The sequence below is a fragment of the Heliconius melpomene genome, chromosome 10, assembly GCF_056956725.1.
Source record: "Heliconius melpomene rosina isolate 202511_hmr_F chromosome 10, ASM5695672v1, whole genome shotgun sequence".
NCBI lineage: Eukaryota > Metazoa > Arthropoda > Insecta > Lepidoptera > Nymphalidae > Heliconius > Heliconius melpomene.
This window is the reverse complement of record NC_140398.1, coordinates 14,837,658-14,860,284: the sequence shown is the minus strand read 5'-3', so window position 1 is coordinate 14,860,284 and position 22,627 is coordinate 14,837,658. Positions and strand designations below refer to the sequence as shown.

The 22,627-nt window shown below is 33.3% G+C and overlaps 1 protein-coding gene and 3 non-coding genes across 5 annotated transcripts in view; 3 read left to right on the top strand and 1 right to left on the bottom strand.

The window, feature by feature from the left end:
* Nucleotides 1-455: 455 nt before the first annotated feature.
* Nucleotides 456-527, bottom strand: TRNAP-UGG (transfer RNA proline (anticodon UGG)). Its single transcript has one exon. It is a non-coding gene; the product is annotated as a tRNA-Pro (tRNA).
* Nucleotides 528-3,737: 3,210 nt separating this feature from the next.
* On the top strand, nucleotides 3,738-3,809 carry TRNAP-UGG (transfer RNA proline (anticodon UGG)). The gene has a single exon. It is a non-coding gene; the product is annotated as a tRNA-Pro (tRNA).
* Nucleotides 3,810-5,208: 1,399 nt separating this feature from the next.
* Nucleotides 5,209-5,280, top strand: TRNAP-UGG (transfer RNA proline (anticodon UGG)). Its single transcript has one exon. It is a non-coding gene; the product is annotated as a tRNA-Pro (tRNA).
* Nucleotides 5,281-13,611: 8,331 nt separating this feature from the next.
* dve (SATB1_N and homeodomain domain-containing protein dve) overlaps nucleotides 13,612-22,627 on the top strand; it is a 65,902-nt gene continuing 56,886 nt past the window's right edge. The window contains exon 1 of one of the 2 annotated variants that reach the window (XM_085191339.1): nucleotides 13,612-13,885. In XM_085191339.1, the coding sequence (XP_085047465.1) occupies nucleotides 13,796-13,885 (90 nt within the window). In that variant the 5' untranslated portion in view covers nucleotides 13,612-13,795. The remainder of the gene's footprint in view (nucleotides 13,886-22,627) is intronic. The other variant, XM_085191338.1, reaches the window with a different exon arrangement.

Sequence of the window (22,627 nt, the reverse complement as noted above, 5' to 3'; positions counted from 1 at the left end):
ATGGTAGGTACTAAAAGACTTAAGCAATGCGTAATGTGGAGTTTCACACTGTCACTACAATATGTTTATTAATCTTTATTTTTCCTATTCTACTGCATAACTTAATTATTTACATTACTAAAGATTTGCTGTAATATATGAATATTGTTTCGAAAATAAAAATTTAATTGCGAAACTATAAAAAAGCTTTGAATCTTTGAAAATTATCATATGATACTAGTAGTTTTCAAAATTAAAAAGAAAATATTATGTGAATATATATGCACTGTATATGTATGTATATTTAATTTGTATTATCTTATATTTCAATATTAGTCTGGATAGAATGAATATGTATTAGCAACAAATACAAGACATATTGTAATTTTACAAATAAATCTGTTAAAATTGAAAATATTATATATTTTCAAAATAAACTATTTAATTAAAAAAAAATCCAGATTCCAGACAACGGCGGGCTCGTCCGGGATTTGAACCCGGGACCTCTCGCACCCAAAGCGAGAATCATACCCCTAGACCAACGAGCCGACTGATGCGCTACAATTTAAATTATATGAATTAACATATAGTTGTATGTTAATCATTAGTGTTTATTTTGTAACAAATTACATCACTAACACTAACATAAAAATAATAGAGCCACTTTTACAAACTTTACTATTCTAAAAACATATAGGGATCGTTATCATGCTTGTATATCACTTCGTAGATTGTGTGTGATATACTGAGGAAATCTTATAATAATACATTATCATCTTTCATCATAGTAGAAGGTATCTGGGAAACTATTCTTAAGACACTTCGTTCCCATTAAAACCCTTCCGTTCCCCACTTTCCGCCGAGATCTGAGGCATTGCGTGTTGAGCCTCGTTACCAGAGCGCTAATGACAATCATACATTTTTCATTTCTTTGAATGAGATTCCACAATCTCCTCATTTATAGTCACACTATTTTGTTCAGAATGATGTCAGCTGCCAGTCTGATATCTAATGTCTCCGCCTGCTCCCTAAATAATATGCAAAAGCTGACTCCCTAAATAATATCTTTGAGATAATTTCTTCTCTTACTTCATTTTGTTCCGAAAAAACCTAGAATTTAATTTCTAAACTAAATTCGACATTAAATCCTAACTAAATCCTAATGAAAAATATTAGAGGCACTAAATAGAAGCCTATATATCTTGTCTTTCAGATGTGGCTCTGAACTGAACTATTGCGATTGTAAATAGGGAACCAGTTAGGGAAACATTTATTCATCATAAAAGATTGATTATATAAAAATCATTCCCTGGTGAAAGATGACAGAAAAGTGAAGATAGTACCTAATGATTTTTTAAAGTTCCAAATCAACTTCAATAACTGTAGAATCATTTTGATATTTTATTTTTTACTATAGCTATTTTTTATAATAAAAGCCATAATCATAAAAGCCTATATATATTATGATCGTGTGGACGCGTAACTTTTAAATGGCACGTACAAAAAGTATATATTAATAGTATTTGGAAACGCGCTCCACCGGTTTGTAATCTTTATGAATGAAACTATCAAACCTGATTCTTAACAGCATTCGAGGATATATCTTAATTCGTGTCCATAAAATACTTATTAACGTATCGGTTATTATATTAGCTTAATACATACATTAGGTCAATGACAGGATTTCACATTAAATTTGAATTGTAAGTGGTTTAAAATAAAAAGAAAAAACTTATTTCTCCTTTTTTTAGCAATTATATTAAGATTTTTATTAAGATGGAATTTAAATTAACGGAAACGTAAAGATTCACGGATATCAAAGTCGTCTAAGATAAGAATATCTACTTATTCTTTGATAAAATCTGATATTTTTTAATTTACATTTTAGTACCCATAGAATGTTAGAACGGTCTCTTCACGCTGTATCCACGCAGCAGGGTAGGCAGAGGGAAACTAGTGTTAAGAAACTGCGTTCCCCATTTTTCGCCGAATTCTGCAGGCTTTGCGTATTTAGTGGCGAAACTAAACGCCGCGCCACGACACCAGGGCAAAGAAATGGAAATCTGAATTAAATTAAATATTTAATTTCCTCGAGTTGGGGGGTGCTCTTGCCACGAGAGGCCTCAACGGCTGCCTCAATGATATATGTAAAGCTATCAATTTACCTTCAGTGTTTTATTAGGTGTTAATTTGTTGTAAACAAATATTATAAACAAATATTAATTAGTATATTATACAGCTTAGTAAATTAAATATTACAATTTTAGCCTAAATTTACATGCCTAATTATTATTGTCAAAGATAATTAAATATAGATTTTATAAGAATTTATTTATTACTAGAAAAAATAATACAATAAATTCATAAGCCACAATTTAGTTTGAAAATTATGAACGTCGTAGAAGCTCCTAGAAAACGAATACCATTTAAGCTATAGAATTTTCTGTTGGCGCGGGGGCGGTTCATTTATGTAGTTTTAATTCCGCCATTCCTTAGCTGCGAGCTGGGATCTTATTTCATTAGCCGGCCGCGACGCTGCAGTGCCAGCCATTTAGCTCGGAAGTTAACGAAATGGGTAAGGAAGCACATTCGTTGAGACGACTCGACAGCCAGATGTTCTTCAAAGAAAATTAAAGATAATTTAAAAATATTTTATATTTTATTTATTTTTTTTTTCGTATAGGCTTATATATAGGTATATTGTTATATCAATAATAATTTATGTTAAATACATATATTTTTATTTGTTATCTATACTCACAAATTCTATTTAAATTTTATGATTTCCTATCTGTATTTGAATATTTACGATGTAAACTAACATTGTGTTAAATCTTTAAATGGAATTTAAAGAAACTTTCGTGGCGCAGTGGTACAGCATCTGACAGAAAAGGTTATGGTTGTGGGTACGATCCTCACTCGCGGGATTGATTTTCTTTTCATTTTCTCGTTTTGGTTACATAACACAATGTCTCGGATATTGGACGGAAAGTGAGGAATTGAGTGTCTTAACCCTCTGCCTGCCCTGCTGTATGCAGGATACAGTGACGCTATAATTAACGAAGCACGTAGTGACAAGACACTAACTTCTCCACTTTCCAGCCGAATTGCGTTTACGAAAAAAGTTGGGTATTGATTGTCGAAGCTTGGATCCTCTAAGAGTGGGCTAGACTCACAACCAAATTGATTACGAAGTCAAACACCGTCACATTACACCACGAATTTATTATTTGATAAATACTTTTACATATTTATTATTATTACTATCGCATAGAATTTTTACGTCACATAATAAAATAGATAACACAAACTTATCCCGAACTGTTTGATTAGAACCGACAGCCATATCATTCGTATAATAAAATACTTATCAATATTTAATTATTGAAATGAGCGGCTAAAATGAGGAGTAATGTCACCGCCGCCATAAAAAAGATAATGGGGAATAAGGTCTTACTGTAACCATTGTGTAGTTAAGAACCCTGAAGATCCTTTGATTGATGCTTCTTTTAATTATATCGGAGGACAACAAAATCATAAATCTTGATGTTTATAATTTATTTCTATGCAAATGTGTTTTTTTTAAATATATTTATCTTAAAAATAGGTTTATAATATTGGTAGCATTGGTTGAACATTTAACTTGGCTCTCCTTTCACCTTTATTTTTCTCATGTGTTACATATATTATTCATTCAGGTGCATTATTAAGTATAGAAAAAATGACAGCAAAACTTATTTTATATGTATTACTTATGTGGCTCGTTGGTCTAGGGGTATGATTCTCGCTTTGGGTGCGAGAGGTACCGGGTTCAAATCCCGGACGAGCCCTTTTTTTCTTTACGTATGTAAAACTGAGATTGAAACTTTCTTATGTATGGTTATAATTATAATGAAATTATAATTTATTTTGGACATATTTTTTTATAACTTCACGCTGTATATTTTATATTCTATACCCTATACCCGCATATGGCTCTACCTAGGGTAGGTAGAGCCTCAAGTTACAAAAATTGGACGAAAGACCAGGATAAACAAAAATGTTTTCGGTTTATATTAGTATATTTAAATATACGTTAAGTATGATAAGCACAATCATGCAGTGAATACTTAACTTTTTTAACCAAGCTTTTTTTAACTTTAATAGGTTTTGTAAAAAATATTTTTCCTTTCTTTTTTACTTTTATGCTGTGTGCAGCCTTTTCTGCTGTGTGCGGAAAAAATCAATATAAAAACATAACCAAAATCATCTACTACATCTACAAACACGTAAAGAGCACATTAAGTTATTTTAAATATCCAAAGAAATCACAAATGAGAAATCGACGACCCGAACGAATCCTGTAACGTCCCGATCAAAAACCCTCAAAGGAAATAATCTGTGCCCCCGTTGCATTAAAATATAAATATCGTCGTTAGCAAATCATTAGCTGGTACATTTTTCCTCTGGGATGCTGTCAATCGTGAACGGCACAACTAACATCAGCTTCTGAGAAGCCTTAAATATAACGATGTTGGTTATCGATTCTTTTCTACTTGGATTTGAATTTGAGAATCATATTTATAGTAAAAAAAATATTAAGTATCTATATATTCTTTTAGTTAGCTTAACGTTTTTTAATTTTATTTTTAGAAAAAAACAATTTTCGCTGTTGGCTTACAATAAAAATAAAGAATATATCAAAGTTATTTTTTTTTTAAATAGTTATCGCATATTTCACCATATCTTCTAATAAAATTGTTAAGACATTGAAAATAAACAAAGAACACATTTCATGGAATCTCCAAACTTTCATACCAGGTTTAAACATAATTTATAACCACTTTCGAAGTCGACTTTGAATTCGGACATTTGAATGTTTAAACATTACTTAGTTAAAATATCTAACTTGGCACGCCTTTTGTTCGGGGGAACAGAATCATCTTAATGCCGGTAATTATACGGATTCAACGAATTACTCGGCCATAAGTAAACAAATGAAATGCCCTATTTACAATCGTAAATTACGCGGGCGTATCTCCGCAAGAGTCGATGTAGCTCTTAGTCTGTTTTTATTTGTCTTATAACGTTTTTAACATATTAAGGACATATTATTTAGTGAAACTAAAATACTAATACTATAAAATATGCTCCAAGTAAATTTATTATTTACATAAACTAATGAAAATATTTCAACGTACTTAGCAAATGCCAATGTAGGCAATTGATTAACTAATTCTTTGGTCATATGGCTCGTTGGTCTAGGGGTATGATTCTCGCTTTGGGTGCGAGAGGTCCCGGGTTCAAATCCCGGACGAGCCCGTCTTTTATTGCTTACTTTTTTTATTATCTACATATTGTCTTACTTCTTTTACTTTACAATTCTTATATTGGAGACACTACTAAACAGCCAAAATCAACTGATTAAACAATAAACTATAATAGCGAATTAACTATTTCTTTAGTTTAACGCTGTAACGTGTTTTCGTCAATTCTTTAGTCAATTTTTTTTATTATATTTCATTCTCCCGAATGGCAATTGAACCCACGGCAATTGCTCCTTAAAGTTAGCTTTATTTAAATTTAGAGATCAGTAGGTAGTTAAGACATCTATGATCCTATATTTAAAAAAAAAACGAAAAATGGAGAATTGGGTGTCACTATGCTCTCTTTACACACCTACCCGTAAAATCCAAAAAATGAATCAAACAAGCAATCTAACAAAATATTAACTTACATACTCGTATGCATCAAAACAATCTCAACGAGCATCACGTGCCGCCTTACATAATTCTATTAAAGACTCGCAGGTATCTTATTTAGATGTTGTAAGAGAAAATTCCTATTACCCTCATATCGGTCCAAGGCGTCGTATCTGGAAATTATTTACATCTCACATCTGCGCCCGCCCGCTTTGGAAAATAATAAAATCGTGTTTAAACGCCATTCGTATGAGATACAACGAATGAAGCGTAATAAAAGTGTATAAGAACGCGAAATATGAGTATAGCAAATAGAAAATGTACACTCTGATGAATACGCTGGAGAGTCGAGCATGCCGTTATTGGTTATTGGTAAATTATGTAGAATGTGGTCTGGTTTACCTGTTTGCTTTTTTTAAAAATGTTTTTCTTAAATTTTTCGTGTTTTGAAATTGAATTTTTACAATCTTTTAATATTTTTATGTTATTAGCAATGTAAGGCAGAGAAAATAGTGTGAAGACTTTGCGTTCTCCGCTTTCCGCCCACATTACATGTGAATGTGAATAAACAAATGAAAGATATAAAGATATAAGCCGTCGTAACGCAGTGGCACAAGTACAACAAGTGTAACAGTAAACACGACGGTTGTGAGTTCAATTCCCACTCGGGGGAATGAATTATTATTTATTAATATTTTCGTTTCTTTGGTAACAAAGCAAAGCGCGGCGTTGAGTTCCATTGCAACTTAATGAGAATGAAGTGACTTAAAACTAGGTTTCAAGATTCCCTCTGCCTCCTCATTTGCTGGTTTTTTTCTTCAAAATGTTCTAATAGCTTTCTTTCGGCTACGTCATAAAAATAGTAACATATTCAATTCAATTCAATTCAAATTCAAAATATTCTTTATTCAAATAGGCAATTATTATAAGCACTTTTGAATCGTCGAATGAACATATGAACAAAAAGCTACCACCGGTTCGGAAGGCAGTTCTGCTGAGAAGAGCCGGCAAGAAACTCAACAGTTGCTCTTTTCAAAATCAATGGTACAATCTATTACATTAGTTGGCAGCTATCCTGCATTACATTCAATAGACATTAATTCCATACATGCTTATCCTCTAAATATTCTTGAACAGTGTAATACGCTTTACTTGTTAGAATTTTTTTTACAGATATTTTAAATTTTTGTAGTGGCAAACTAAGAATACACTGCGGAATTTTATTATATGCACGTATACTCAGACCCAGAGATATAATATAAAGGTATAGGTTATGATTTAAAAAAACTCAATAATAAACTCAAATGCACTCAAACTATAAATAAGTAACTATGAAACAAGAATTTATAACATCTTGAGACGACTTAAATAGAAAATATTGCGTAGGCGTCGGTAATATAGAGGCTTCTCTTCCGCGAAATAGTAATCCTTCGTCGAACGTAAACGAAGGTATTAATTTAGATTTGCGCGGTCACCGAGTATTTGCTTAAGGGTTTGGATATAATCAGAAGGCACCCTGGTCAAAACTCAAAAGGCAAGTCATATGACCACAGAGTCCAATAAGAGTAGAGAGGGTATTTTGAACATACCATATAAAATAATAGATATACTAAGTATGTTAAAGTTTGTTTAGAATTTTGATAGGTAAGATTTTCTTATCTTTGTTACTTTATTTTTAGTCTGTTTAAAAGTACTTTGTGTCACGTACTTTAAAATTTGTATTTTTAAATATAAATAATTAGCTTAAATTATTAATTATGGTATATTATATATTTTTGCCGGTTCTATAACTTTCTCTATACGTAAATTTTACCTGTAAAAGCAGGTATTCACGCGGGGCGAATTTCCCGGAATCCGGTGATGATCCGACGCATTCAGCCACAGTGAATCTACAATATTGAAAAGTAAGTATTTAAAAATAATAAATAATCCATATTGAATAAAGTTTAAAATAGCTCGTTCGTTTTATATTATTTACGACAGTGCTTTAACTACAGCCATCATAGTTTCGATAAGATTGATCGAGTGGGGTAAGGACAGATAATCTAACTGGTTTGAAAAAATCAATGACTTGTCAAATTCGTCGCATTCTAAATTCGAATTTTAGATTAACCGATGTTCGTTTTAGATTTCGAACGCGTAAAGTGAGACTAATTATTTTTTTAGCGTTTAGTTAAAAAAAAAATGGTAATCCTCTATGGTAGGCCTTTGTTGTGTTTTGTAATAAACAAAAGTTGTAAAAATTAAGCAGGTAAGGAAGTAAGTCGTAATACAATAAGTCTATTATATTATTACGAGATTTCTCGTACTTATGTCATAATCTTAAAGAATGTTTACAAATATTTATAGTTTTAATATTATAGAACTTCTTTAAAGTGGAGTCCAGCTACGCATAGATCAAAAGTAATAAATATTTACACTATAATATCTTTTAAATGATTTATTTTGTATTGTCTTCTTTTTTAACTTTTCATAGTTAGATACAAGATAAATTGAAAGTGCTGCTTTTGCTGTTCACGTGACATCTATTATAGTTTGAGATGCGACCTTGATGCAGCTAAGATGTGTTTCACAGTTCATTGAACGTCGTACTCGTAGCTATGGGTTCAAATTCCATTCGTGAAATTATTCTGTTTTTATGGCGTTTGAAACATATCAATTAGGCATCTTAGGGTCGGCAAACTTTATAAATAGTTTACAATAAAAGTAAATAGTTGTCTATTACATTATTTATATCTTCAGTAAAATCATGAGGACTGAAATGAACTTCTACCAAAATTGAGTGATATTTACTCATTAATAATAATAATAATCCTAAAAGCGACCCTAAGATGATCTTGCATCCGCAGCGGAGCTCCAAATAGATGTAGTAATAAAGTAAACTCTATTGTAAAATAATAAAGTTAAAATTTCAAATGTTACAAATATTTTTGGGAATACCAAAGAACTGTTAAACCGTTTTTGTTTGATTATTGATTATTACTTTCTTTTTTGTGGGATTATACTGCAAAGTTTTGGGGCTATGCTGTCTGTTTCTGGTTAAGGTAGTCGAAAAGATCCTAGTCCAGCAGTAGCGTCAAATGTTGAAAAGGTAAGATAAGTGTGTGATGGGTTCAACCGTTTCTGAGATTAGTGTGCACATACGCACAGACCAACAGAGAAAAACTGAATCTTGCTGCTCAGTTACGTTGTTTTAGTTGTTATCTACTTGTAGTTATTATCTACTAAATATATAGAAAAGATATAAAAAAGAAAATACTTACTTTTATACATTTTCACAATTTTAATAAAAAAGCTTTAAAGACAAAAAGCATGTTAAAATTAACAACAACCACCGATTTATATAGTCAATTTTCAAATCAGTTCACAGCGTCTATCATGTCGCGGGAATTAATCTCCCATCGTATTACTTTGCGAGATAACAAATTTCTATCGGAGGGAGTCCGGGCGCTCCGTCCTCCCACATACCTCTCCCTCCATGAACCTTTAATAAAGTAGTTTAAAAGACTCTAAGCTTTCATGACTTGAAATAACTTATACTATGCTATACTTGCTACTAAGACTATGATATTAGTGTGTTTTTAGTTGTTTGTTTGTTTGTTTATAAAAATTTGCTAAATAGTTTTGATAAACTATCATATATTTCACATGGTCCCTCACAGACTTTCAAAAATACCTTTATTCTATTATAATTTTGAGATATTTATAGACATGATGTTAACAAGAAAGAACATATTAAATACGTAAGATAAGTAAAACTAGTTAATTTGCAATCCGCAAGGATGATAAGTGTATCTATTGGAATATAAGAATAATCAAGAAATTAAGCACGACGTTAAGTTCCGCCACTCAACACATAATGTCTCCAGAATTCAGCGGAAACTGGAAAGTGGATTGTCTTAACAATAAATTCCCTATCCTGCTGTGTGCGGGATACAGCGTGAAGCTGCAAAAACAAAAGAATAATAAGAAAAGAATTATAGACAAGAATTACTTTCTTAGACTATAATACAAGAAGTAGAATTTTGATAGCATATAATTTGTAAAAATCGAAGCTTTACTTATCTTAACTTAACTACTGCTTTAAGACGTAGTAAAAGTATGTACAATATATGTAGGTAGAGTAGGAAGTAGTGAGTCATCACTTACGTGCAGTCTGAAAGTTCTTTTAAGTAAATTATAAAAATAGTGACTTTAATGTTAAAGTCGCGATATAGCCTCGTATCGTGGGGGGCACCTGCCTCCCCATTGTCTCACGATAGAGCCCTCTTGTACGGAGATTAGGAATGAGCTCGTTACAACGACTAGCTAAGGTTGTATCTTGTTGTTTGTAGTTAAATTTCAAATGCTTAGTTAATAGATAGTAATAGTTAATTATATTAATTATATTAATACTAAATAGATTGTTTCTGTGCTCATCTATTTGTTTAACTTGTATTAATTAGCACATTTTATTGAATTTATTGTTGTTTTTAATTTAAGTAAGCAATCTGTACCCTATAAAAAAACAAAAAAAAGGCTCGTAATAAAAAATATAAAAAATGATCAACTACAACATATTTATCTCCCAATTGACCTGCATCGAACGTGACTCAACCACTGTTCGCGCTTCAACAGCTGTAGTAGTGACGTCATAGAGTTACCGGTGCTTATCTGCGCCTGTCACCGGATGAGCGTGCAGCGTCTCCGGCAGATAACGGCACAATGAGCACAGTCTGCCCGGCCGCATCGACCGGTGGGCGTGGCCCGACCCCGCCCCCCGCCGCCGCCTAATCTACGGATCAGGATAAACCTAACCCGGACACACCCATTGGAGGAGGCTTTACCGAATACCGGAGAGGCGAACGCTATTGGTATCTCGGATTAGGATATGTGGGGTATTATGTATCTTTCAGGTTTCAGGCGTGGATTTTCTATATACTCGTACATGTATATAGCTAGCTATGTTTTAAAGTTCCTAAGAGTTACATGAGGTACCTTGAGAGTTACGTAAGATACCTTTGTGACGTATTGAGGTAACTGATCTTATTGTATTGACATGGAAATTAGCACTAAACTATTTTTTTATATGGGATAATATCATGCATGTGACTCACGAGTATTAATTTCCACTCCTAGCTGCTTATGTAAACACACGTAATGGAAGGTGTTTGTCGTCTTAACTGAATCTGTCATATATTTGTTGATTTTCTAGGTTTAGTTTGTTATTTTCTATACAAATATACTATTAGATACATACATATTTATATTTGTGGAAAAAAACCTGCTAACAAGCGAACTTTAGACCGCTTAAGTGTTAAAACGTCGATCTACTATAGTTTATGTAATCCTTATACTATTAGAAATAGAGTTTAAAACGGTTTAATTTATTGAATAGAAGATTTAACATAAATTAGAATACATAGTTGCTAAATAGATGAAGCGAACATTGTGATAATTGTGGGTAGAAAGGAAACATTTGTGCTACTATAACTAAAAATAATATATTATAAAGTTTTATAAATATGCACGAAGTGTGAGGTTCCCTCTCGAGGAAAAGAGATATTTATTTAAAATTAATATTTTCATTTCTTCGCTCTGGTGAGGAAGCAAAGCGGGGCGCTCAGCACGCAATGCCTCCAGAATTCGGTGGAAAGTGGGGAACGGAGTATCTTAACACTGGGTTCCTTCTGCTCACCCTTCTGTGTGCGGGATATAGCGTGCGTTAGTTTGATGACAAGATACGTTCTTAAAAGTTCAGTTCGTCCGTTATGGCATATTTGAAATATATTTTGATTATTTTTATATTTAGTAAGTATAATTAATAATATTTTCTATGTTTAGCTATTATAAGTCGATTATAAATAAATGTAAAAGACATACGTGGAGACATATATACCTATGTGTATTAAGATTAATATAAATATTAGCTACTTTGAAATTCATATGCTCTTTTATATTAAGCGAATATGTTTCAAGCAGAAGAGGCCAGTCGCGGTACAGAGACAGCATAGTTTGGTACGACTGTAAACGCAACAGGATGTGGATTCGATTCCCACTCGAGGAAATGGAATATTAATGGCTTTGGTAACGTAAACTTCCCTTGCACAATGCCTCCAAAATTCAGCGGAAAATGGAAAACGGAAGTGTCTTTATTTTAACGGAGTGTTTTAATCCAAGATTCCCAGATTTCCTCTTTCCATCCTGCTATGTACGCGATACAGTGTGACTCTAAAAAATGTATTTCAAGAAATACTTAATTCAAAATCAGGATGTCAATTAGTATATTAAATTAAAGATTTTAAAGTATTTGATATACAGATTTTAGGTACCTACAGTTTGAACTGAAACTAGCTTTGTTAAATGATGTCTGCTGTGTCGCGTACGTCCAGATGAAGAAAAAAAAATATTGTATTATTAATTTTGAAATTGATGCCATCATGGCGCAGTGGCACAAGCATGTGACTAGGAGAATTCGGTGGAAATTAGAGAAAGGAGTGTCTTAACACTGAGTTTACTCTGCCGTTCCTCCTACGTATACCTTTTTAGTTAAAATGTAATTGTCATTCTGATTATTTTGAAAGAAACAATAATATCTATCATCTCTATATCTTGAGATATCAATAGATATAAAGTTCTTACAATATAATTTTTATAAATATTTTTATAAGTATATAGTACGCGGCGTTGAGCTCCGCTACTGAACACGCAATGCCTCCAGAATTCAGCAGAAAGTAGGACACGGAGTGCCCCCAATAGGTTCCCTCTGCCGAAAACTGATTTAATTTTTATTTTTCAATAAAATGGTTCTTTGGAATAGGTATAACAAATTTGTATAGATATCGTAGTATTATTTTCACAAAAGCTATACGTATACAGGTATAACTTAGGTAAGCTTAAGCTATAAAGCGCTGCTTTGTGCTATAAAATACATAAAGAGTGAGCGAAAGCGCGGCACAGACAGCTTTCATATTTTCCTCTCGTTCCAACATCACAATCGCTCCGATACTTAAGTTGTAACCATTGTTTTATCCACAAAGAAGTCGGTCGATACAAAGCCTCCATTGCCCTATTTATTGGTTATACAGTTAACTGTTTTGTTTTTTTTTATTTATGCTATTGTTATTAGTACTTATCTTCTTTAATATTCGGTTAAACTATAATTTGAGATGCTTAAAAGTATTAATGTTCTTCACAACTATATTATTATTTAGTCTGTATAAACGCGATATATATGCATGAAATAACTATAAATAAAAAATAAACTAACTAAGCTTTTTTAAATAACTAAATATATCAACGTTGAACAATATTTTATTAACAAAACAAATTGCCACAGAAAATTTTAATAAAAAAGACGTTTCATAACCAAATGTGCTAAGTCGATCGTTACAATTTGTCAAAGCCAGCATTTAATATCGTAAAAGCTTTAGAAATTAAGATAAAATGCTTGCCGGAAGGTAATACCGCTTAAACGGCCACGTACAAAATTATAGGAAGCCGTGACAATTTTTTCTCCCAACGCGGAGAGTCAGAAAGCCCGCGTGATTTATTTAATGAATAAAAATGCCTCCTGGCGTCGCCCATTCGCCATGTTAGTTGCAATTAGCCTCTTTTATAGCCATCTAAATTGCAAAATTAGTACTATATTCGAAAAGTAATTAAGAAATTGCTGTAAAATTTAAATGTAATAACATTATACCTAATTTACCTACGCGTTTAAGTAAGCTAGGTAATCAGCGATAATTCACAGCAAATACAACGTAAGGCAACGTAGAACCGCGTCGTATCTGGACGCGCCTCGATCACGTAACAAGATAACGCCTAACACCCTCTTTATACAAGAATCGAACCAGTAAGTAGCTGTGAATTACAAGTGTAAACAACCTGAACCCTGAAGGCCGCCCTGCCGCCGTGCAGCGTGGGCTGGGCTTCAAAAAAAAACCTCGTTAAAATATCGGCTTAAAAAAGAAAAGCGCTGAAACGGGAGGCTCGGGTGGTATCGGTTTTTCTCGACGCGGGCGGTTCGCTGGGCGGGGCCGAGCGTCAGTAGTGCGCCGCCGGCCGGCTGGAGCGAACGTGTTTGGTGTTTCCTTTTCGCCGTGACGGCCACATGTGAGATATTTCGGTATGTTGATGTCGTGATTCGTAACAAGATGGACTTTCAGAGTGCAATGGAAACTTTCGCAGAAGCATGGGCCGCGGCTAATACGGTGAAGTCGGAGGCACCGAGTGATCTGTCACAGGTGAGGTTTTTTAATTTACTTCCCTTTGATGGTTTTTTTTGCGTGTTTTGGTTTTTTTAAGTTATATGGTAACAAAATTTATTAAAAATAATATAGGTTGTTATAGTAAAAAAAAAACAAACATAAGGTTGTAATAAAAAAAAACACCACTTGTCCGATTGTTTTCCTTCCACAATATGTCCTATGCCAAGTTCATCTAGATAAGTTTAATTTGCATAAATATAATGAAACACTTACATACATAATTGAATTATTAATTTAAAACAATAGTAATTGATTTTTCGGCAAGGTCTCCCAGATATAATAATTGTGATCGGTATAATTATATATGTGCATATTGTGTTACATTATATTAGTTTTAAATATTTCATCGTACAGGAATTGTTGATAGATTAGCGATAAATGGAATGTTTACATTTGTTAAAAATGTTTAAATTTTATAAATAAAAAGCAATTCAAGTTATAGAAAACAGTATTTTTTTAGTTCCATATTTTTTTTACAAATACAAACACGGAAATCATTTTTTTTATATTACTGTAACTTAATGGATACATTTGTATAATATATTTCTCGTTGAATGATTATACTAAAGTATATAGGAGCTATTAAAAATATTTTGTATGAATATTAAAGTTTTTTTTTTGGTTTGTCAATGATTAATTTGAATTAACGTAACTTTTTACAGTTACGGCAATCGTAAAACCTGTTTCTTCTATAGATAAACCTTCAAAATGTTAATCCATCTCAAATATTTTGCAATTTAATAGAATTGGAAATTTTAAATATTCACATTAAGTAAATAATTTTCAACGTACGTACACTAAAGTTTTACAAGGCTTTAGTATGAAAAAAAAAAGTAATTAGTGCATTCTTATTATGATAAGTTTATCTCTGAATGACTATATTAATATATAATGTTGGAATAAAAGAACAAAAGATGATTTTGAAGGACTTGTTAATAATAGATATATCATACTTTATAGTAGGTACAAAGGTTTTCAACTTTTTTGTGCAAAATTGTTTAAGTTTTTTTTTGACATTTATTTAATTTTTAGCACACAATAAAAGTGGGGGATAACCCAAGTTCAAGTATTTCTTTTTTCAATTTAAGTCTCTGATAAGAAACATCGTGATAATTTGCTAACAATATACTCGTACAAAGTAAATTACAAAATGTACCTATTATTGTTTTTATAATATTAATGTTAGCTTAATAAACAATGGAATATAATTTGTTCTTTTTCTTATCATTAGAAAAATTAAGCTTAATCACTCCGCTACTTAAGTAGGGGGTATTAGGTTATTGTAAAATAGGTGTTCTAGTGGAAAAAAAAAACAAATTGTTAGTTTGTGCAACGCTCTAACTTATTATGTAATTATTAAATTATTTGTATAAATAACTATGTAATAATAAGCATATGTTTTGACAGCATTATTTTTAATTAGCACAAATATAAAAAAAAAGTATATTTTTCTCTCTCTTCGGTCAATTATAAACAATGCGCGGTATTAGAGGGACCCCTCAGGGTCTAAACTGAGGCATTTTTATTACGTACACTTCTGGAATTTGAATACATGTAGTAAAACGTTTACCCTTTTACTAGGTTTATTGTAATAAAATTTACTGTAGACGTGTTTCTTATTTATTGAGATTCTTAGTAAATAAACATATTAATAATAATTTTGTTATTTAAATAAAAAATAGTAATAAGAATATTATTATTATTATTTTAAAAATATTCAGATGTCTATTATCAATAATGATTAAAGCTTTTGTTAAACAAAGCTTTTAAGCTTACTTCACAGCACAGTTCAACACGTGAAATTAATGAAAAGGGAAAACGCAGCTGTTTTCACAATATTAATAACATTTATTTCCCACATGTAGCAGGATGGCTCACTCACTCTGTTCCCTATTTGAAGAAATGAAAATATTTAATTTCCTCGAACGGGAATCGAACCCATAACTTGTCGCGTTTCATTCATACCCTTGTGCCACTGCGCCACGACTGGCTTCACAATAATTACATTATACTTATAGTTTGTGTATGCAATAAAGAATTAATAAATAAATAAATAAATTATATATATAAACTTGCGTGAAATTATTTATTTTAAAGTTAATTAGATGTTTTATGTAAATAGTTACGCATAGCTAACGGTACTACACGACCCTTTTTATGTAAGAGATCAAGTGAAACTGTCACTATATTAAAACTTATTTTAAAATTTTTAATATATTATACCAGTGTCTTGGTATAATTTAAGATATTTTTTGTTTATTCTAGTAATATTAATAATATTAGAATGAATTTGACGGAAACTGTCAATTTATTCCATATTTCGTGTTAGTATTTATATTATATTTTTACAATCTTCCTATGATGCGACGATGCGTCTTCCTATAGTAGGTTAGCTTAGGTTATACCTACCCCCGCCCTCTCCTCTGCTGGTGTTATGGTAGAATCCCTTGGCTCCCGTAGCCCCGGCTTGTGGTTGTCGAGGAGGAGCACCGTGAGATTTTAGTGGGTAGTGTGGACGACCTACGTCTGCTGGTCTACGATTCCCACAACGCATTCGAATTCCACTGTCAGGGTACCAGTAAAAGGGTTTCTTCACTATGATATTAGTCGGAGTAGGGATATTTGTCAAGGCATTCCGTTCTCCAGTTTCCGTTACTAAGAGTATAACAGGCGCATTATCTAATATTATCGGTGGATATAAAAAAAAGAATTTAAACCACCCACAATCATGGACTGACAAAACTGACATGGACTTTTTCACTTTAATAATTAAGTTTATTATTACAACAAGTAGAAAAAAGCTTCTTCGTTTAAATAAAACTTAGAAAATAAATAACTATATTCAAAGTTATGTACCTAATGATAATAATTATTAATTGATTAATGTTAGAGTATATTTATAGAATAGAATATATTTTTTGTAAGCAATTTCATATCAATTAAAAATTACCGTTCCATACCGTACCTACTTACTCTGTTAAATACATAGTTTTTTCTGTTACAATAATAATAATTTGTTTAATGAATAGTTTTTTCTTTAAATAGGTTTTATTTGATTATTTTTAAATGCAATATAATAAACATACATTATTCTTTGGCTAAAATAAAAAAAAAAGTTTAAGCGGGTGAAGCCGCGTTAGAGTCTCTAGTTTATTAATAAAAATCTACATTTTGACATATGTGATAGAAATGATCTAATACGTATTGAGTTTACGGATTAGTCGATAACTGCGTTTATAAATATTCACCAGCGCGTTAATCCATTATCGCGGATTATTGTTCCGCGCGATAACTGCAACCTATTACTGATATCGCGAACGTACCTATGTTTGATTTATACATACAATTTCAAATCAAATACATTTTCTACGTTCACACTGTCGTGCTATATGTATACTTTAAGTGTGTATAACACATATTCTAATTTTATTAATTTAATCATAATTCTCATTAATCATCATTCATCATCAAAAATTCAAAGATTTGATGATGTTTCTGTGTGATATACTCGTAGCATACTAGTAAAATTCGAAAAATGTATATTATAAAGATAAAAAAAGTTAGTGACAAATCACTTCGATCATCAATTTCAAAATAATTTAGATATTAACTTAGAAATTATACAAACATAACTCACCCGAACCATACTTATTTAGCTCCGTTACGGGTGTTTCGACGATGACTTGGATATTGATTCGACCGTTGGGCAACAAAAAACCGTCGACAAATTACATCTTCAGGTCGTTACATAGAGAGCGGGCGCGTGCCAAGCTAGCCATACAAAAACTCTAGTTTCTAGGTAGGTAGGTAGTGGGCAGCGGTGGACAAATCCGTGCAATTACACACGTACTACACTGTCAGGTGAAATATTGCGTCGTCCAATTTGCCTTGGATTCGGACACAATGATCGAGTTCGGATCTAATTACTCGCAACCCGCCAATATCTTTTGTGATAATATAATCGATCTATATTTGACGCGGATCATTTTTTCATGGTTTTCGGTTTTCAAGTGAAGTGAAGTATCATGTTTTTGCTCCCAAACAGCAATAACTTACTTTTGGTCTTGTTGCCTCGAAGTAGATCGACTTAAAGATATTGTAATGTGCCGTTTTTGTGGGTTCCACTGTAATCATCTTTTGAGATTTGCGACGAAAACTCGAATCGCCGGGAAAATTACAAAAAAAGTAAAATGATTAATCTATATTTTGATTAATAAAATCGATTTCCACATACTTAAGTCTATTTGTCGGTCGAGTAGCCTCGTCGCCGCCTGCCGCCGCTAATGGGCTCGCGCGGATAAAGCAGCGACACCGTTACCTTTCTCAAATCACGTACACTATTGTAATATCCAATCGGCCAGAAATGAGATTGCGGCTAACAAGTTATTTACATTGACGTTTTAATATGTTGACTGACTGAAAAAACTATTTAAAAAGGTAATTATAAAGTGGTGTCGGTAATAGCCACCGTACGCGCCGGCACGCCGCCTTTGTGACGAGGCTAAACCCTACAGATTAATTTTAGCAGCACAATGAACGCTTCATAGTCAAAATATAGCTTTCAATACAAGTTGCGATATCAGTTTGTCAATTGTAGTGTTTCGAAAGAGTTTGCGCGAGCGCTCGACTGCCGCCGAGGAGATAGGATCTTTATTATGGCTCGTTTTTGGAAATATAATGAATATAAGGCATCGGCGCGGACGGATAAGTAGTCAAGATTGACGAAATGATGCGAGGTCTGTGACCGGGAGACGGGGGGGTGGACAGGGAGGCGGGGGGTGGAGACGAGAAGCCGCGAGGCAGCATTGCGCGAACATGGCCAAAAACTAACCATAATTTACGGGCTACTTGCAGGACGGCCGCCGACGACACGCGCTGCACTTTTTTTATATTACCCTGATCCTGTTACAAAGTCAATTTCTCACGAACATCAGAGGCACATCTTTGAGGAATTGTGCGTTAATGATGTTCGAAAATTAACAGCGACCACGATTCGTTTCTGATAAAATTTCGGGCAAATTTGCGTTAAGTATTGTCATTTTTTTGCGCGAACCTCGACTCTGTTGCTTTCGGTAAAGTTAATGTGTCTTATAAAGAGCACAAGCCTTTTTAAATAATGACGGAAGATAACGCGTTGCTACAAAAAGCTGAAATGGTGCGCGGATGTGGAATTTCGGTAGCCCACGGCGAACAGCCTTCGGGGCTGGACTTCGCATATGAAACTCTGATTATACATCTTTTTTTACTTAATAATAATAACTCGGTATTCGATAGATTTAGAAAAATATATATTTTGAAACCTGAAAAAATATGGTACTTTCAGTACCTAAATTATATTATTTTCGTATTGAATGATTTCGTAGATGAATAAATATACGAACTTTAAAAATTCTGTTCTATAATTCCTAAAGTTTTAGCTCAAGCTTGTCTCAAAAGAAAATTTAAGGGTGCGTGCAAACGGAATGCGATTGTCTAATTTAACTTGCTGACGTGAGAGGATTCACTTCGCTGCAGGCCATCATGATACCTGCGTTTATATTATATTATCATGTTATATTTTCATGCTAATATTAAATTCGCACCTCAAAAATACTGATTCTTTGGTGTAGAAAAAAGCATGATAATGGTCAGATTTCCCATAAATAAAAAAAAATGTAACACTGTTAAAACATCTGCATATGCAAGTACATATGCGCATATAAAAATTGCCTTTCTCAAGGGGAAGGCGACGTGCAATCTAGCGATTACGTGCCTTTTTTGCCCCCCTCATTATGCAGATTCTGGCGAAAAAGGAATAAATTTAATAATATGCGTTCGTGCACATGCGTTATCGAACGCACTTGCTTCTGATAATCTGCGCGCGCGCCGTCCGCAATTATAGCGGAGGGGGGAGGAGGGAGAGGGGAATTGGGGGGAGGGAAGGGGGGGGGTTGCGCCTGAACATGGTGCGGCGAGCCAAAAGCCAATTCGATTTTTAATTTACCTTTCGCAATTCCTAGCAGTTTTGCAATCGTTGTTCAATTTACAACTTATTACTTAATCCGCTCTGTTAAGTTTCGTTGTAATGTTAGAACTTATTTGTTATTCTATTGAGAAAAACGCATTCCAGTATCTAATTGGAATGACATACTTTCTGTTCGTATAGTGTTCATTTAAATAGCTTTCAAGAGTTAAATTTGTTCTGTCGGTACTTGTAACAGCTCCAATATACATTATACGTTGCAAATAAAAATATATATTCTAAATACATTCTCAACATTATAATGCATTTGGTAAACAAAACGTAACTAATTCAGGATTCTGTCAATCGACTTAATTACCGCTACCTACTAATACTCATATAGGTACTTAACGTACCCTTTCAATAAGTCCCAAGTCCCAGATCGCGCGAGGACGTGCGTCGTGCATGTCTCAGTCTTGCGGTAACTTAATAAGGATAATCTTCGCACCTGAGAAGTGCAATTAATAATGGACGAGCTTTCTCCAGATCTACACAAATACTGCTCAGATTATGATAAGGGTGGAGGTATTACGTCTGCGGATTCTAATGGATAGGACAGGCTCACGGCTCGTTTAATAATGTCGATAAATAATTAATTATACGAGAATTGTAACCCACATAGATTTAAATGTGTTGCATGGTTTTCTTTATGTTATATTTTTCCTTTAAGCTCTTTCAAAGTTCAACCTCGTACAAACATCAATTTATGACTTTTGCCTAACTTACGAGTATATGCCTTTTCTTAAAAAAGTCACCAATTGATAAATCACATCGTTCACCACTTTTCTCTTATTGCAGTCGTATGCTGGATGCATACCGAGGTGCATGTCTGAATTAAATTCTAGAAAAATTGAAAATTCCAGCTGTGGTAATCGCACCTATTTTCATTCCTTGTACAAACCTTGTATAAATAACATCTGAAATACGAAGGCGTTTATTATATTATTTAGATATTTTTATAATCATTTTGAAACTTTCCAAGAAATCAATCCAGTATATTATTTGTAAAAACGTTGTCATTACATACAAGTATAGCACCAGCAGTAAGGTTTTGTCATGTCTTCTCTCCGGGAGTCCAAGCGAGGCCTACGGTGCGTCGGCACGTCGCGGGCGCAGGGGTGTGGGATCAGGTCCACCAAAAACTGGCCCCCGCGTCTTAGCCTTGAATGGCTTAGCCCTCTGGTCACGAGCAAATAGCTGACGTGGCCCGCGGCAGCCGCGCCCTGCATACGTAATGCGTGTGCAAGGGAACTGGGAGGACGTGGAGTCGAACATGATGAATACATTTGATGAGCAGATAATGTATCGTTTAATTAGAATATGTGCTTGTAGACTTCTTATTGAATGTTTGTTCAATGAGATAGGCGATAGCCTATATTATATTATCTGTTGTGGTATATAGGGTACCTGGATTTTCATTGTTATATAGCATTGCTTTATGACATTTTGTAAATATAATTAATTTCCATTATATGTATTTTTATATTGTTAATAATTTTAGTTACAGTTATCAGTAGATTAATGTACTTAATTCTATTACAATTGCCCAAGAAACGGTATCAGAATGGTTCTATTTTTTTTATAATTTCGAATAATGATTGAAAAATAAAACGTGATTAGAATTCGAACCATCAAATTTTTATGTCAAAGCCACCCAAGGTGACATACAAGAGGAGGCATACTCAAAAGCTTTTTCATTTTAAAAATGTTATAACAATCACTTTCAAATTTTCTAGATGCCGTCTTGTTTTGTACACATGTTAAATGTATAGGTTAATCGAATTCTCCACGGTGTTGTTTTTTATCGATCCCCATCACAATGCGATCTGACCACCTGGCAAAATGCTCATCAATCCCTCATATTTGGATCTGAATCCTATATACCAGCTAAAAACGTATCACGTCACAAGACCACTCCATAGCTGTCGGCGTGCCAGTAATGGAGTATTTCGTATTTGTTTCATTTTTTATTTTTTGTCGGTTCGATTACTCGAACGCGATCTCATCATTCTCCGCGAAATTCGGGAGCGTCTGAGCCGTCCAGCCCCCAAATATTAATTATTGATTGGCGATAAAGCATGCGTAAATATGGTATACTGACTATGATTATAAACCACTTTTTTTCATTACATTGCCATACAACTTCACATGTACCAGTAATTCTACCTCCTAATTTATATTACATGTCGAAATTTGCTTTACGCTATACAAATATAGATTTTAGATAAGTGATATATAATAACACTGCTAATATTTACTTAGTTATCGATCCTTGTTAGTAAAAAGCTTAACAATTTTGATAAACATCTATTAGAGACACACAAAAGGATACGACTGGGTTGTTAATGGCTAAAAATCGGCTCTCACAGCCCGCCGTCAGCTGTCGTCTGCGCTAGTACAGTTTGAAGAGCTCGTACGCCGCAGTGCCCCACAGTATAATCCATACTTAGCGAATATTTCTAAACTACCCGCTTATGCTTTAACTTGCCTATTATTTTATCGGCAACATTTATCCGTTTGATTTCCGCTCCTCAACACGCAAGGCTCAACAGAATTCGGCGGAAAATAGGGAACGGAGTGTCTTAACACTAGGTTTCTTCCAACCTCCAAGGTTCCCTCAGCCTATTCTGCGGGATACAATGTGGAGCTAAATACACACATATTTATAAATGTTTTTGAATTTGAATGAATGATGAATGAATGAATTTAAACAAATA